General features: G+C 60.4%; 2 protein-coding genes and 1 long non-coding RNA gene across 4 annotated transcripts in view; 2 read left to right on the top strand and 1 right to left on the bottom strand.

Moving 5' to 3' along the window:
• MCOLN1 (mucolipin TRP cation channel 1) overlaps positions 1–4,726 on the bottom strand; it is a 25,071-nt gene extending 20,345 nt beyond the window's left edge. Inside the window, exons 1-3 of the mRNA XM_038126306.1 lie at positions 4,564–4,726; positions 782–943; positions 20–47 (exon numbers count right to left, since the gene is read on the bottom strand). Of these exons, the coding sequence (XP_037982234.1) occupies positions 20–47; positions 782–943; positions 4,564–4,669 (296 nt within the window). The 5' untranslated portion in view covers positions 4,670–4,726. The remainder of the gene's footprint in view (positions 1–19; positions 48–781; positions 944–4,563) is intronic.
• Positions 4,727–7,214: 2,488 nt separating this feature from the next.
• On the top strand, positions 7,215–9,346 carry LOC119696584 (zinc finger protein 2 homolog). The gene has a single exon (XM_038126345.1). The coding sequence runs from the start codon at positions 7,350–7,352 to the stop codon at positions 9,237–9,239; it is 1,890 nt and encodes a 629-aa protein (XP_037982273.1). The 5' UTR covers positions 7,215–7,349; the 3' UTR covers positions 9,240–9,346.
• A 1,572-nt stretch (positions 9,347–10,918) lies between these two features.
• Positions 10,919–14,227, top strand: LOC119696649. 2 transcript variants are annotated; one of them, XR_005255628.1, is made up of 3 exons: positions 10,919–11,071; positions 13,174–13,226; positions 14,154–14,227. It is a non-coding gene; the product is annotated as an uncharacterized LOC119696649 (long non-coding RNA). The 2 variants fall into 2 exon arrangements; XR_005255629.1 differs by lacking the exon at positions 14,154–14,227 and adding an exon at positions 13,836–13,889.
• The last annotated feature ends 662 nt before the right edge of the window (positions 14,228–14,889 follow it).

Below are 14,889 nucleotides of genomic sequence, written 5' to 3'. Positions count from 1 at the left end.
AAATCTGCCCCAAATTCACCCCAAAATCCACAGCCCTGAGTTGTTCACTGGGGGGGTCCGGGGGGGGTCAGGGGAACCCCGAAAAATCCCGAAATCCCCCCCAAAATCGGGCCCTGGGGGTCTGAGAAACCCAAATCCCAAAAAACCACAGAAAATCCCAGAAAATCCAGCCCAAAACCACCCAAAACCCTCCCAAAATCCCCTAAAATCCCCTAAAATCCCTAAAAAATCCCCTAAAATTCCCCAAAAATCCCCCAAATGCCCCAAAAGGACCCAAAACCCCCCAAACCACCCCAAAACCACCCCAAACCCTCCCCAAACCCCCTAAAATCAAAAAAAAACCCCCTTAAAAATCCCCTAAAATCCCTAAAAAATCCCTTAAAAATGCCCTGAAATCCCAAAAAAACCCCCAAATCCCCCAAAGGCCCCAAACAACCCCAAAACCTCCCAAAATCCCCTGAAATCCCTAAAAAAATCCCCTAAAATGCCCCAAAATTCCCCCAAACCCCCCAAACCCTCCCAAAATCCCCTAAAATCCCCTAAAATCCCTAAAAAATCCCCAAAAAAATCCCCCCAAAATTCCCCCGAAGGCCCCAAAAGGCCCCAAAACCACCCCAAAACCACCCCAACCCCCCCAAACCCTCCCCAAACCCCCTAAAATCCAAAAAAAACCCCTTAAAAATCCCCTAAAATCCCTAAAAAATCCCTTAAAAATGCCCTGGAATCCCAAAAAAATCCCCCAAATCCCCCAAAATGCCCCCAAATCCCCCGCTCTCCTCACCCAGGACGTCCACGCGCCCCCCCGGGACCCCCCCCAGGCACTCGGCCACGGAGCTGTCGCTGGTGACGTCGAGGCGCAGGATCCGCAGCGTGTCCCCCAGAGCCGCGCCCGCCGCCGCCTCCAGCGCGCCCCGGCGCGACAGGTCCCGCATGGTGGCCAGGACTGAGACCCCAAAAACCCCAAAAACCGTGTTAGGGACCCCAAAAACCCCAAAAACCCAAAAAAAACCCCAAAAAAACCCAAAAAACCCCCAAAAACCCTGTTAGAGACCCCTCTAAAAACCCCAAAAACCCCATTGGAGACACCCCAAAAACCCCCCGGGACAGGTCCCGCATGGTGGCCAGGACTGCCACCCCAGAAACCCCAAAAACCCGTTAGAGACACCCCAAAAACCCCAAAAAACCAAAAACCCCAAAAACCCCCAAAAACCCTGTTAGAGACCCCTCCAAAAACCCCAAAAACCCCATTGGAGACACCCCAAAAACCCCCCGGGACAGGTCCCGCATGGTGGCCAGGACTGCCACCCCAGAAACCCCAAAAACCCCAAAAAGCCGTTAGAGACACCCCAAAAACCCCAAAAAACCAAAAAACCCAAAAAAACCCAAAAAAATCCAAAAAACCCTGTTAGAGACCCCCCCAAAAACCCCACTGGGGACCCCCCAAAAACCCACCGGGACAGGTCCCGCATGGTGGCCAGGACTGCCACCCCAAAAACCTCATCAGTGACCCCAAAAACCCCAAAAACCCAAAAAAACCAAAAAAAATCCAAAAAAACCCCAAAAAACCCCATTGGAGAACCCAAAACCCCCCAAAAAACCCCAAAAAACCCTATTGGAGACACCCCAAAAACCCCCCGGGACAGGTCCCGCATGGTGGCCAGGACTGCCACCCCAAAAACCTCATCAGGGACCCCAAAAACCCCAAAAACCCAAAAAAAACCAAAAAGACCCCAAAAAAACCCAAAAAAAACCCCAAAAACCCTGTTAGAGACCCCTCCAAAAACCCCAAAAACCCCATTGGAGACACCCCAAAAACCCTCCGGGACAGGTCCCACATGGTGGCCAGGACTGCCACCCCAAAGACCCCAAAAACCTCATCAGGGACCCCAAAAACCCCAAAAACCCAAAAAAACCCCAAAAAAAACCCAAAAACCCCCAAAAACCCTGTTAGAGACCCCTCCAAAAACCCCAAAAACCCCATTGGAGACACCCCCAAAACCCTCCGGGACAGGTCCCGCATGGTGGCCAGGACTGCCACCCCAAAGACCCCAAAAAGCCGTTAGAGACACCCCAAAAACCCCAAAAAACCAAAAAAACAAAAAAAAAAAAACCCAAAAAAAACCCCAAAAAACCCCAAAAACCCTGTTAGAGACCCCTCCAAAAACCCCAAAAACCCCATTGGAGACACCCCAAAAACAACCCGGGACAGGTCCCGCATGGTGGCCAGGACTGCGACCCCAAAAACCCGTTAGAGACACCCCAAAAACCCCAAAACCCCCAAAAAACCCATTGGAGACCCCAAAAAACAAGAAAAAAAAAACAAAAAACCCTGTTAGAGACCCCGCCCAAAAACCCCATTGGAGACACCCCCAAAACAACCCGCGACAGGTCCCGCATGGTGGCCAGGACTGCGACCCCAAAGACCCCAAAAAGCCGTTAGAGACACCCCAAAAACCCCAAAAACCCCAAAACCCAAAAAAAACCCAAAAAACCCCATTGGAGACACCCCAAAAACCCCCAAAACCCCCCCAAAACCCCTCAAAAAAACCCAAAACCCCTGTTAGAGACCCCCCCAAAAACCCCACTGGGGACCCCCCAAAAACCCACCGGGACAGGTCCCGCATGGTGGCCAGGACTGCCACCCCAGAAACCCCAAAAACCCCAAAAACCCGTTAGAGACACCCCAAAAACCCCATTGGAGACCCCAAAAAACCCCCCAAAAAAACCCCCAAAACCCGTTAGAGACACCCCAAAAACCTGACCAGGGACCCCAAAAACCCCAAAAACCCTGGTAGAGACCCCAAAAACCCTCTTAGAGACCCCAAAAACCCCACCAGGGACCCCAGAAACCCCACCGGGACCCCAAAAATCCCTCGGGGATCCCAAAAAACCGTCCTTGGGGACAATCCCGGCGTGTCCCCCCCTTCCCCTCCCGCTATTTCCCCCTCCCGCCTTGGGGACGCTTGGGGACCCTTGGGGACATTTGGGGACCCTCCCGGGGTGTCCCCCTGCCCCTCCCGGGGTGTCCCCCCCCTTTCCCTCCCGCCTTGGGGACAATCCCGGGGTGTCGCCCCCCTCCCTCCCGCTATTTCCCCCTCCCGCCTTGGTGACCCTTGGGGACCCTTGGGGACCGTTTGGGACACTTGGGGACCCTTGGGGACACTTGGGGACATTTGGGGACCCTCCCGGGGTGTCCCCCGCTTTCCCTCCCGCCTTGGGGACAATCCCGAGCTGTCACCCCCCTCCTTCCCGCTATTTCCCCCTCTCGCCTTGGTGGCCCTTGGGGACCCTTGGGGACCCTTGGGGACATTTGGGGACACTTGGGGACCCTTGGGGACATTTGAGGACCCTTGGGGACATTTGGGGACCCTCCTGGGGTGTCCCCCTGACCCTCCCGCCTTGGGGACAATCCCGAGCTGTCACCCCCCTCCCCTCCCGCTATTTCCCCCTCCTGCCTTGGGGACCCTTGGGAACCCTTGGGGACATTTGGGGACCCTCTGTCCCTTCCAGGGGTGTCCCCCTGCCCCTCCCGGGCTGTCCCCCCCCTTTCCCTCCCGCCTTGGGGACAATCCCGGGATGTCGCCCCCCTCCCTCCCGCTATTTCCCCCTCCCGCCTTGGGGACCCTTGGGGACACTTGGGGACCCTTGGGGACACTTGGGGACATTTGGGGACCCTCCCGGGCTGTCCCCCCCCTTTCCCTCCCGCCTTGGGGACAATCCCGAGGTGTCCCCCCCCTCCCCTCCCGCTATTTCCCCCTCCCGCCTTGGTGGCCCTTGGGGACCCTTGGGGACACTTGGGGACCCTTGGGGACACTTGGGGACATTTGGGGACCCTCCCGGGCTGTCCCCCCCCCCTTTCCCTCCCGCCTTGGGGACAATCCCGGCGTGTCCCCCCCTCCCTCCCGCTATTTCCCCCTCACGCCTTGGGGACTCTTGGGGACCCTTGGGGACATTTGAGGACCCTTGGGGACCCTTGGGGACACTTGGGGACACTTGGGGACATTTGGGGACCCTCTGTCCCTTCCCGGGGTGTCCCCCTGACCCTCCCGGGGTGTCCCCCGCTTTCCCTCCCGCCTTGGGGACAATCCCGAGCTGTCACCCCCCTCCTTCCCGCTATTTCCCCTTCCCGCCTTGGGGACCCTTGGGGACTCTTGGGGACACTTGGGGACCTTTGGGGACACTTGGGGACCCTTGGGGACATTTGAGGACCCTTGGGGACATTTGGGGACCCTCCTGGGGTGTCCCCCTGACCCTCCCGCCTTGGGGACAATCCCGAGCTGTCACCCCCCTCCCCTCCCGCTATTTCCCCCTCCTGCCTTGGGGACCCTTGGGAACCCTTGGGGACCCTTGGGGACCTTTGGGGACACTTGGGGACCCTTGGGGACCTTTGGGGATACTTGGGGACCCTCTGTCCCTTCCCGGGGTGTCCCCCTGCCCCTCCCGGGGTGTCCCCCACCACGGGGGACAATCCCGGCGTGTCCCCCCCCTCCCTCCCGCTATTTCCCCCTCCCTCCTTGGTGACCCTTGGGGACCCTTGGGGACATTTGGGGACACCCGTCTCACCCAGGTATCGCTTCTGGGGGTCCCTGGCGAGCTGCACGGCCACGGCCAGGCCGATGCCCGAGGAGCAGCCGGTGACAAGGACAGTGCGGGCCGGGGGGGTGGCCATGGTGTCACCTCCCCCCCCCCGGGCAAAGGCTCTTAGCGGGATCAGCGCTCACGTGGTGGCACCGGGGGACAGGGGGGGGACACGGGGGGGGGACACCCGCCAGGTCACCCGGGGGGGGACATCCGGGAGGTCACCGAGGGAGGGGACACCGAGGGAGGTCACCAAAGTGGGGGGGGTGACACGCGGGGATGTCACCAAGGAGAGGGTGGGGACAGTGGGGGTGTCACCTCGGGATGTCACCAAAGTGGGGGGGGGGTGACAACCGTGAGGTCACCACGGGGCGGGGGGTGACACCCGGGAGGTCACCACGGGGCGGGGGTGACACTCGGGGATGTCCCCAAGGAGGGGGAGGACAATGGGGGTGACACCTCGGGATGTCACCAAAGTGGGGGGTGACACCCGGGAGGTCACCAAGGCGGGGGGGGGGGGGTGACAGCCGTGACACTCGGGGATGTCCCCAAGGAGGGGGGGACAATGGGGGTGTCACCTCGGGATGTCCCCAAGGGGAGGTGACACCTCGGGATGTCCCCAAGGGGAGGTGACACCCCGGGATGTCACCAAGGAGGAGGGGGATTTGGGGACATTCCTGGGGACAGTGAAGTGTGGGGTGGCCCCGCCCCCTTCACCTGGGACCCCCAAACCCGCCCCTCCCCCGAGCACCGGCACCGGACACCGGCACCGGCACCGGCACGGACCGGGCTGCGAGCTCCGAGCTCCGGGCACCGGAACGGACCGGGCTGCGAGCTCCGGCACCGGACACCGGCACCGGCACGGACCGGGCTGCGAGCTCCGGCACCGGACACCGGCACGGACCGGGCTGCGAGCTCTGGGACCGGACACCGGCACCGGAACGGACCGGGCTGCGAGCTCCGGCACCGGACACCGGCACGGACCGGGCTGCGAGCTCCGAGAGCGGACACCGGCACCGGCACGGACCGGGCTGCGAGCTCCGGCACCGGACACCGGCACGGACCGGGCTGCGAGCTCCGGCACCGGCACCGGAACGGACCGGGCTGCGAGCTCCGAGCTCCGAACACCGGCACCGGAACGGACCGGGCTGCGAGCTCCGAGCTCCGAGCTCCGGCACCGGCACCGGCACCGGAACGGACCGGGCTGCGAGCTCCGGCACCGGACACCGGACACCGGCACGGACCGGGCTGCGAGCTCTGGGACCGGACACCGGCACCGGAACGGACCGGGCTGCGAGCTCTGGGACCGGACACCGGCACCGGAACGGACCGGGCTGCGAGCTCCGGCACCGGCACCGGAACGGACCGGGCTGCGAGCTCCGAGCTCCGAACACCGGCTCCGACCGGGCTGCGAGCTCCGGCACCGGACACCGGAACGGACCGGGCTGCGAGCTCCAGCACCGGACACCGGAACGGACCGGGCTGCGAGCTCCGGCACCGGACACCGGCACGGACCGGGCTGCGAGCTCTGGGACCGGACACCGGCACCGGAACGGACCGGGCTGCGAGCTCCGAGCTCCGAGCTCCGGCACCGGCACCGGAACGGACCGGGCTGCGAGCTCCGAGAGCGGACACCGGAACGGACCGGGCTGCGAGCTCCGAGAGCGGACACCGGCACCGGCACCGGAACGGACCGGGCTGCGAGCTCCGAGAGCGGACACCGGCACCGGCACGGACCGGGCTGCGAGCTCTGGGACCGGCACCGGAACGGACCGGGCTGCGAGCTCCGGCACCGGCACCGACGGGACACCGGCATATATATATTTGCATAAGCCCGCCCACTCCCTCCAAAAAAGGGTGAAAACGCAACTCATTTGCATACCCTCGCCACACCCACTGCAAAATAGAAAAGCCGTTTATTTGCATAACCACGCCCACAGCAAGCCAACTCCCGCAAAACGGAACATTTACATAACCACGCCCACAACACAGCCCCCTCCCATCACAACGCCCACCAATCAAAGCGCGGGATTCAACTCAGATTTGCATAACCACGCCTACTCGGGCTGGCCCCGCCCGCCGCCGGCTGCAGCCGCGTCCGGCGCTGTTCGCTCCCAGCGCTCCCAGTTCCCTCCCAGCGCTCCCAGTCAGAGCGGCACCGGCAGCCAGAGCGCTCCCAGTTCCCTCCCAGTGCTCCCAGTTCCCTCCCAGCGCTCCCAGTTCCCTCCCAGCGCTCCCAGTCAGAGCGGCACCGGCAGCCAGAGCGCTCCCAGTTCCCTCCCAGCACTCCCAGTTCCCTCCCAGCGCTCCCAGTTCCCTCCCAGCGCTCCCAGTCAGAGCGGCACCGGCAGCCAGAGCGCTCCCAGTTCCCTCCCAGCGCTCCCAGTTCCCTCCCAGTGCTCCCAGTTCGCTCCCAGCGCTCCCAGTCAGAGCGGCACCGGCAGCCAGAGCGCTCCCAGTTCCCTCCCAGCGCTCCCAGTTCCCTCCCAGCGCTCCCAGTATCGCTGCCGGTGCCGCCCGGGCCGGGCTGGGAGCGGGAGGAAGAGGAGGGACACGGGAGGAGGAGGAGGAGGAGGAGGGGAGAGAGAAGGAGGAAGAGGAAGAGGAGGGACAAAGGAAGAGGAGGAGCGGCCCCCAGCCCGCCGCGGCCGCAGCCGCCCCGGATCCGCCGGCATCGCCGCCCCGGGGCCCGCGGGTGAGCGGGGAGGGGGAGCTCGCCCCCAAACCCATCGTGGGGGTCCCCGGGAGGGTTTTTTTTTGCGGGGCAGGCGATGTCTGGGCCGTGGCCCGGCGGCGAGCGGCACGGTGCGCTCGTCCTTCCTCCCCCGGAGCAGGAGCGGAGCGCGGAGAGCAGCGAGGAGGAATCGCCGCGGCGGGAGCCGGTGGCAGAGGCCGCCGCGAGCGGCTCCGCGGCGCAGGAAGGCAGCGCCGAGGGAAAGCCCCGGAGATCCCTCAGCAGGACGGGCTGCAAGCGCAGAGCGCGGGGATCCCAGGGGGAAAGAGCCGGCCTGGGCCGGGGAGGCGGCCGGAGCTCGGAGCTGGGGCAGCTGCAGGATGGGGAGAAGCCCCACGAGTGCTCGGAATGCGGGAAGAGCTTCAGGTGGAGGTCGTCCCTGGTCCGCCACACGAGGATCCACACCGGGGAGAGGCCCTACGAGTGCGGGCTGTGCGGGAAAAGCTTCAACACCAGGTCCTACCTGATCGTCCACCAGCGGATGCACAGCGGGGAGAGATCCTACGCCTGTGGGCTCTGCGGGAAGAGCTTCAGCACCAGCTCCCACCTGATCGTCCACCAGAGGAACCACACCGGCGAGAGGCCCTACGAGTGCGACCGGTGCAAGAAGAGGTTCCAGAGCAGCTCCACCCTCCGCAGCCACCAGCGCATCCACACGGAGGAGAGGCCCTTCCGCTGCGCCGACTGCGGCAAGGGCTTCAGGGAGAACTCCACCCTCGTCACCCACCGGCGCATCCACACCGGCGAGCGGCCCTACGTGTGCGGGCAGTGCGGCAAGAGCTTCAACACCAGCTCCTACCTGACCGTCCACCAGCGGGTGCACAGCGGGGAGCGGCCCTACGAGTGCGGGCAGTGCGGGAAGAGCTTCAGCCGCAGCTCGCAGCTGATCGTCCACCACAGGAGCCACACCGGGGAGAAGCCCTACGAGTGCCCCCAGTGCGGGAAGGGCTTCACCTGCACGTCCAACCTGCTCGTCCACCAGAGGAGCCACGCGGGGGAGAGGCCCTACGAGTGCGACCGGTGCAAAAAGAGGTTTGGGAGCGTCGGGGATCTGCTGGCGCACCAGCGCGTTCACGCGGAGGAGAAGCCTTTCCTCTACCCCGACTGCGGGCTGGGATTCGACCGCGACCCCGCTCTGGTGGAGCGGCCGTGCGTCCACGCCGGCGAGAGCGGGGAGAGCTTCGGCGAGGGCTCCAGCCTGGTGGTCCACGAGAGCGGCGGCGTCGGGGAGAAGCCGTACGGGTGCGAGCGGTGCGAGGAGCGCTTCTACACCGGCGCCGCCCTCCTCAAGCACCAGCGCGCGCACGCCGAGGAGCGGCCCTTCCGCTGCGCCGACTGCGGCAAGGGCTTCAAGCACAGCTCCGCCCTGCTCGTCCACCGGCGCATCCACACCGGCGAGAGGCCCTACGAGTGCGACCGCTGCTGGAAGAGGTTCCACACCAGCTCCGACCTCCTGCTGCACCAGCGCATCCACACGGACGAGCGGCCCTTCCGCTGCGCCGACTGCGGCGCGGGCTTCAAGCACAACTCCAGCCTGGTCAAGCACCGGCGCGTCCACACCGGCGAGAGGCCCTACGAGTGCTGGCAGTGCGGGAAGAGCTTCAGCGCCAGCTTCAGCCTGATCGTCCACCACCGGACCCACACGGGCGAGCGGCCCTACGAGTGCCCCCAGTGCGGGAAGAGCTTCAGCCAGAGCTCGGGGCTGGTGGCCCACCAGAGGTGCCACACCGGGGAGAGGCCCTACGAGTGTCCCCGGTGCGGGAAGGGCTTCTCCCAGAGCTGTAACTTGACCAAGCACCAATGCAGGCAGCGCTGCGTGCCGCCCGGCGCGCGGGAGGAGCTTCCCGAGGCGCTCGGGCTCCGTCCGGCGCGGGAGGATCCGCGCTGGGTGATCCCCGCGGAGCCGCGGTGGGCAGAGCCCCGGTGATCCCCGTTTGGGGGGCTCCGCGTCCTCCCAACTCGGGTTTTCATTTCGTTTCTCTTTCCAAACGCTCCAAACTAGGTCGGGAATAAAGATTGTCGGACTGAAACGAGGATTGGGGGCACGGGGGGGATCTTTCCGGGGATGTGGGGGACGAGGTTCCGCGGGAGGTGAGGCTTCCTGGGAGGGAATTGGGGTTCGGTCAGCCCAGGCCCAGCGGCTCCTCTGGGGGCAGCGGATCAGGGACCTCCTGCCCTGGAGCTGTCCCCGTGTCCTGGTTCCTGCTGTCCCCTGTCCTGGATGCCGCTCCCCGCACTGTCACCCGCATCGCCCCGCTCCCCATTCCCACGGCACCCCGGTCCCGTCCTGCTCCCGGCCCCATCCGGATCCCGTTCCCTGTCTCATTCCCTGTCCCACATTCCCAGTCCCGTTCCCTGTCTCATTCCCAGTCCCATATTCCCAATCCCAATCCCATATTCCCATTCCCAATCCCATTCCCATATTCCCATTCACATATTCCCAGTCCCATATTCCCAATCCCATTCCCAGTCCGATATTCCCAATCCCATTCCCATATTCCCATATTCCCATCCCAAATTCCCATTCCCAGTCCTGTACCCATTCCCAAATTCCCAATCCCATTTCCATTTTCCCAGTTCCATATTCCCATTCCCAGTCTGGGCCCCATCCCCCTGGACTGGGACCCCCAAATCCCCCAAATCTCCGGAACCCCCCCAAAATCCCTGGGACCCCTAAATCTGGGGGAACCCCCTGGACTGAGACCCCCCCCCCCCCAAAATCCCCCAGAATCCCTGGGAATGCGACCCCCAGAATCCCTGGGACCCCCAAATCCTGGGATCTCCCTGGGATGAGACCCCCCCCGAATCCCTCAAATCCCCTAGACCCCCCAAAATCCCCGGGACCCCCAAAATCCCGGGATACCCTTGGGCTGGGGCACCCCAAATCCCTGGGACCCCCCAAAATCCCGGGATCCCCCTGGACTGGGACCCCCAAAATCTGTGGGACCCCCAAAATCCCGGGATCTCTCTGGACTGGGGCACCCCAAATCCCTGGGACCCCCAAAATCCCGGGATACCCTTGGGCTGGGGCACCCCAAATCCCAGGGACCCCCCCAAATCTCGGGATCTCTCTGGACTGGGACCCCCAAATCCCTGGGACCCCCCCAAAATCCCCGGGACCCCCCCAAACCCGGGGATCCCCTCCCCCTTCTCCGCCCCTCCCCCCCCCGCAGCCCCGCTTGGCCCCCGCCCCTCCCCCCCGCCGCAGTGCCGCGCGCTCCGCGCACGCGCCCCCCCCCCAAGCCCCGCCTCCCCCCTCCCCGCTCCAGTCCCCGCCTTCTCATTGGCCGAGGAGGGAGAACTCCGCGCTGATTGGCTGCGTGGTGAGTGACTGACAGATCGGTCAGGCCGGGGATGGAGGGGGACTCGGCAGAGCTCGCCTCCCATTGGCTGCCGCACCGCGGGTGGGCGTGGCCTCCTCCTTTCACCCTCCTTTCCCTTACCGTGGGGGGGCAGCGCGCCGCGTTCCCATTGGCTGCTCCTGCTGTGGGCGGAGCCCCGGCGGCCGCGCGCGCGTCCCTCCGCTCGCCTCTCATTGGCCGCGCCGGCGCCGGCTCGCCCCGCCATTGGCTGGGCGCGCGCGGTGGGCGGGGCCTCGGCGTGGGGCGGGACGCGCAGGCGCGGGCCCGGCGCTCCCTGAGGCGGCGGCGGCGGCTCCGGCGGCTCCTTTGTTCCCCCTGCCGGCACCGGGCTCGGGATCGTATCGGGATCGGGCCGGGATGAGCCCCGAGAAGGGCTCCGGGAAGGGCTCCGGCTCCGGTAAGGCCGGCTGAGGCGGGGGGTGAGGGGAGGATATGGCGGCCCGCGAGGGTCACGGGCCCTTTGTTCGGCACCGGCGGCGCCCTCAGCGCGGGGCCTTGGGGTTCCCCTCCTCCTCACAAGATCGAGACCCACTCGGTCCCGTCAGGATGGATCCCCTCAGAGGATCCTCCCTCAAAGGATCCTCCCTCAGCCCCCTCAGGATCGATCCCCCCCTCATAGGAACCTCCCTCAGCTCTCTCAGGATTAATGCTCCCTCAGAGGATCCCCTTATAGGATCCCTCCCTCAAAGGTTCCCCTCATAGGATTCCCCCTCAGTCCCCTCAGGATCGATCCACCCTCATGGGATCCCCTCATAGGATCCTCCCTCAGTCCCTTCAAGATTGATCCCCCCTCATAGGATCTCCCATCAGCCCCCTCACGATCGATCCCTGTCATGAGATCCCCGTCATGGGATCCCCTCAGGATGGATCCCTGTCATGGGACCCCCCTAATGGGATCCCCTCAGAGGATCCCCTCTCAGACCCCTCAGGATCGATCCCCCCTCATGGGATCCTGTCAGAGGATCCTCTCTCAGACCCTTCAGGATGGATCCCCTCATGGGATCCCCTTAGGATCGATCCCCTCATGGATTCCCCTCATGGATTTCCCTCATGGGATCCCCCCTCATGGATTCCCCCTCATGGATCCCCCCTCATGGATTTCCCTCATGGGATCCCCCCTCATGGATTCCCCTCATGGGATCCTCTCATAGGATTCCCCCTCATGGATCCCCCCTCATGGATTCCCCTCATGGGATCCCCCCTCATGGATTCCCCTCAGGATCGATCCCCTCATGGGATCCCCTCAGGATGGATTCCTCCTCATGGATTCCCCCTCATGGATTCCCCTCAGGATCGATCCCCTCATGGGATTCCCCTCAGGATCGATCCCCTCATGGGATTCCCCTCAGGATCGATCCCGTCATGGATTCCCCTCATGGCATCCCCTCAGGATCGATCCCCTCATGGATTCCCCTTCATGGATTCCCCTCATGGATTCCCCTCATGGATTCCCCTCATGGGATCCCCTCAGGATCGATCCCCTTCATGGATTCCCCTCATGGATTCCCCTCATGGGATCCCCTCGGGATCAATCCCCTCATGGGATCCCCCCACATGGATTCCCCTCATGGATTCCCCTCATGGATTCCCCTCATGGATTCCCCTCGGGATCGATCCCCTCATGGATTCCCCCTCATGGATTCTCCTCAGGATTGATCCCCTCATGGGATCCCCCAGGATCAATCCCCCCTCATGGATCCCCCCTCATGGGATTCCCCTCATGGATTCCCCTCAGGATCGATCCCCTCATGGATTCCCCTCATGGATTCCCCTCATGGATTCCCCTCAGGATCAATCCTGTCATGGGATCCCCTTTCATGGATTCCCCTCATGGGATCCCCTCAGGATCGATCCCCTCATGGGATTCCCCTCATGGGTTCCCCTCGGGATCGATCCCCTCATGGATTCCCCTCATGGGATCCCCTCAGGATCGATCCCCTCATGGGATTCCCCTCATGGGTTCCCCTCGGGATCGATCCCAACATGGGATCCCCCCTCATGGGATCCCCTCAGGATCGATCCCCTCATGGATTCCCCCTCATGGATTCCCCTCATGGATTCCCCTCATGGATTCCCCTCAGGATCGATCCCCTCATGGATTCCCCTCATGGATTCCCCTTAGGATTGATCCCCTCATGGGATCCCCTCAGAGGATTATGAAATCCTAATCAATTACTAATAAATTCCTAATAAATTCCTAATCAATTCCTCATCAATTCCTAATCAATTCCTCATCAATTCCTAATCAATTCCTCATCAATTCCAAATCAATTCCTAATCAATTCCTAATCAATTCCTCATCAATCCCTAATCAATTCCTCATCAATCCCTAATCAATTCCTCATCAATTCCTCATCAATCCCTAATCAATTCCTCATCAATTCCTAATCAATTCCTCATCAATTCCTAATCGATTCCTAATCAATTCCTAATCAATTCCTCATCAATTCCTCATCAATTCCTAATCAATTCCTCATCAATTCTCCTTTTTGCCCCCAGCCTGGCGTTAGGAGCTCGTCCCTGCGAGGCATCGAGGACTGCCATGCCCTTAGGTAGGTGATTAATTAATTAATTAATTAAATGAAATTAAATAAATTAAATTAAAATGAGGAAAAATGGAGAAAATTCAAATTAAATTTGAATTACTTAATTTAAATGAGGTAATTTTTATGAAATAAAAAATTGAATTTTTTAATTAAAAGGAAATAATTTTTATGAAATAAAAAATTTGAATTTTTTAATTAAAATGAAGTAATTTTTATTCAATAAAAAATTGAATTTTTAAATTAAAATGAAATAGTTTTTATTCAGTAGAAATCGAATTTTTAAATTAAAATGAAGTAATTTTTATGAAATAAAAATTGAATTTTTTAATTAAAATGAAATAATTTTTATTCAATAAATTGAATTAAATGAGAAAGAGGAGGAATGGAATAAATTTCCAATAATTAAATTTAAATTATTTAATTAAAAGGAAATAATTTTTATTAAATGAGAAATGAAAAAAGAGGAGGAATGGAGAAAATCCAAATTTAATTTGAATTACTTAATTAAAATGAAATCATCTTAATTAAATAAAAAACTGAATGAAGCAGAGGAGGAATGGTTAATCATTAATTATTAATTAATAATCATTAATTATGCCCTGTTCTCCATTCCAGGTGCCCGTGGCCGCCCCCTGCTGTGACATGGCCACTCTGGAGCCCCCCCTGGGCGGGACCCCCGGGCTCTCCCTCAGTCCCAGAGTCATTAATCATTAATAATTCATAATTAATTGCTAATTAATAACTAATAATGATTAATTATGCCCCGTTCTCCATTCCAGGTGCCCGTGGCCGCCCCCTGCTGTGACATGGCCACTCCGGAGCCCCCCCTGGGCGGGACCCCCGGGCTCTCCCTCAGTCCCAGAGTCATTAATCAATTATTAATCATTAATTATTAATTAATAATGATTAATTAACCCTCGTTCTCCATTCCAGGTGCCCGTGGCCGCCCCCTGCTGTGACATGGCCACCCCGGAGCCCCCCCTGGGCGGGACCCCCGGGCTCTCCCTCAGTCCCAGAGTCATTAATCATTAATAATTCATAATTAATTGCTAATTAATAACTAATAATGATTAATTAACCCTCGTTCTCCATTCCAGGTGCCCGTGGCCGCCCCCTGCTGTGACATGGCCACCCCGGAGCCCCCCCTGGGCAGGACCCCCGGGCTCTCCCTCAGTCCCAGAGTCATTAATCATTAATAATTCATAATTAATTGCTAATTAATAACTAATAATGATTAATTATGCCCCAATCTCCATTCCAGGTGCCCGTGGCCGCCCCCTGCTGTGACATGGCCACCCCGGAGCCCCCCCTGGGCGGGACCCCCGGGCTCTCCCTCAGTCCCAGAGTCATTAATCAATTACTAATCATTAATTATTAATTAGTAATGATTAATTACTCCTCGTTCTCCATTCCAGGTGCCCGTGGCAGGCCCCTGCTGTGACATGGCCACCCCGGAGCCCCCCCTGGGCGGGACCCCCGGGCTCTCCCTCAGCCCCAGAATCATTAATCAATTACTAATTATTAATTATTAATTATTAATTATTAATTATTAATTATTAATTATTAATGAATAATCATTAATTATGCCCCGATCTCCATTCCAGGTGCCCGTGGCCGCCCCCTGCTGTGACATGGCCACCCCGGAGCCCCCCCTGGGCGGGACCCCCGG

Source organism: Motacilla alba, unplaced genomic scaffold (genome assembly GCF_015832195.1).
Source record: "Motacilla alba alba isolate MOTALB_02 unplaced genomic scaffold, Motacilla_alba_V1.0_pri HiC_scaffold_34, whole genome shotgun sequence".
Taxonomy (NCBI): domain Eukaryota; kingdom Metazoa; phylum Chordata; class Aves; order Passeriformes; family Motacillidae; genus Motacilla; species Motacilla alba.
This window is presented reverse-complemented; position numbering and strand designations above follow the sequence as displayed.

Bases quoted from the DNA above. Each gene is read 5' to 3' on its own strand.
- LOC119696584 (XM_038126345.1), top strand. From the start codon at position 7,350: ATGTCTGGGCCGTGGCCCGGCGGCGAGCGGCACGGTGCGCTCGTCCTT.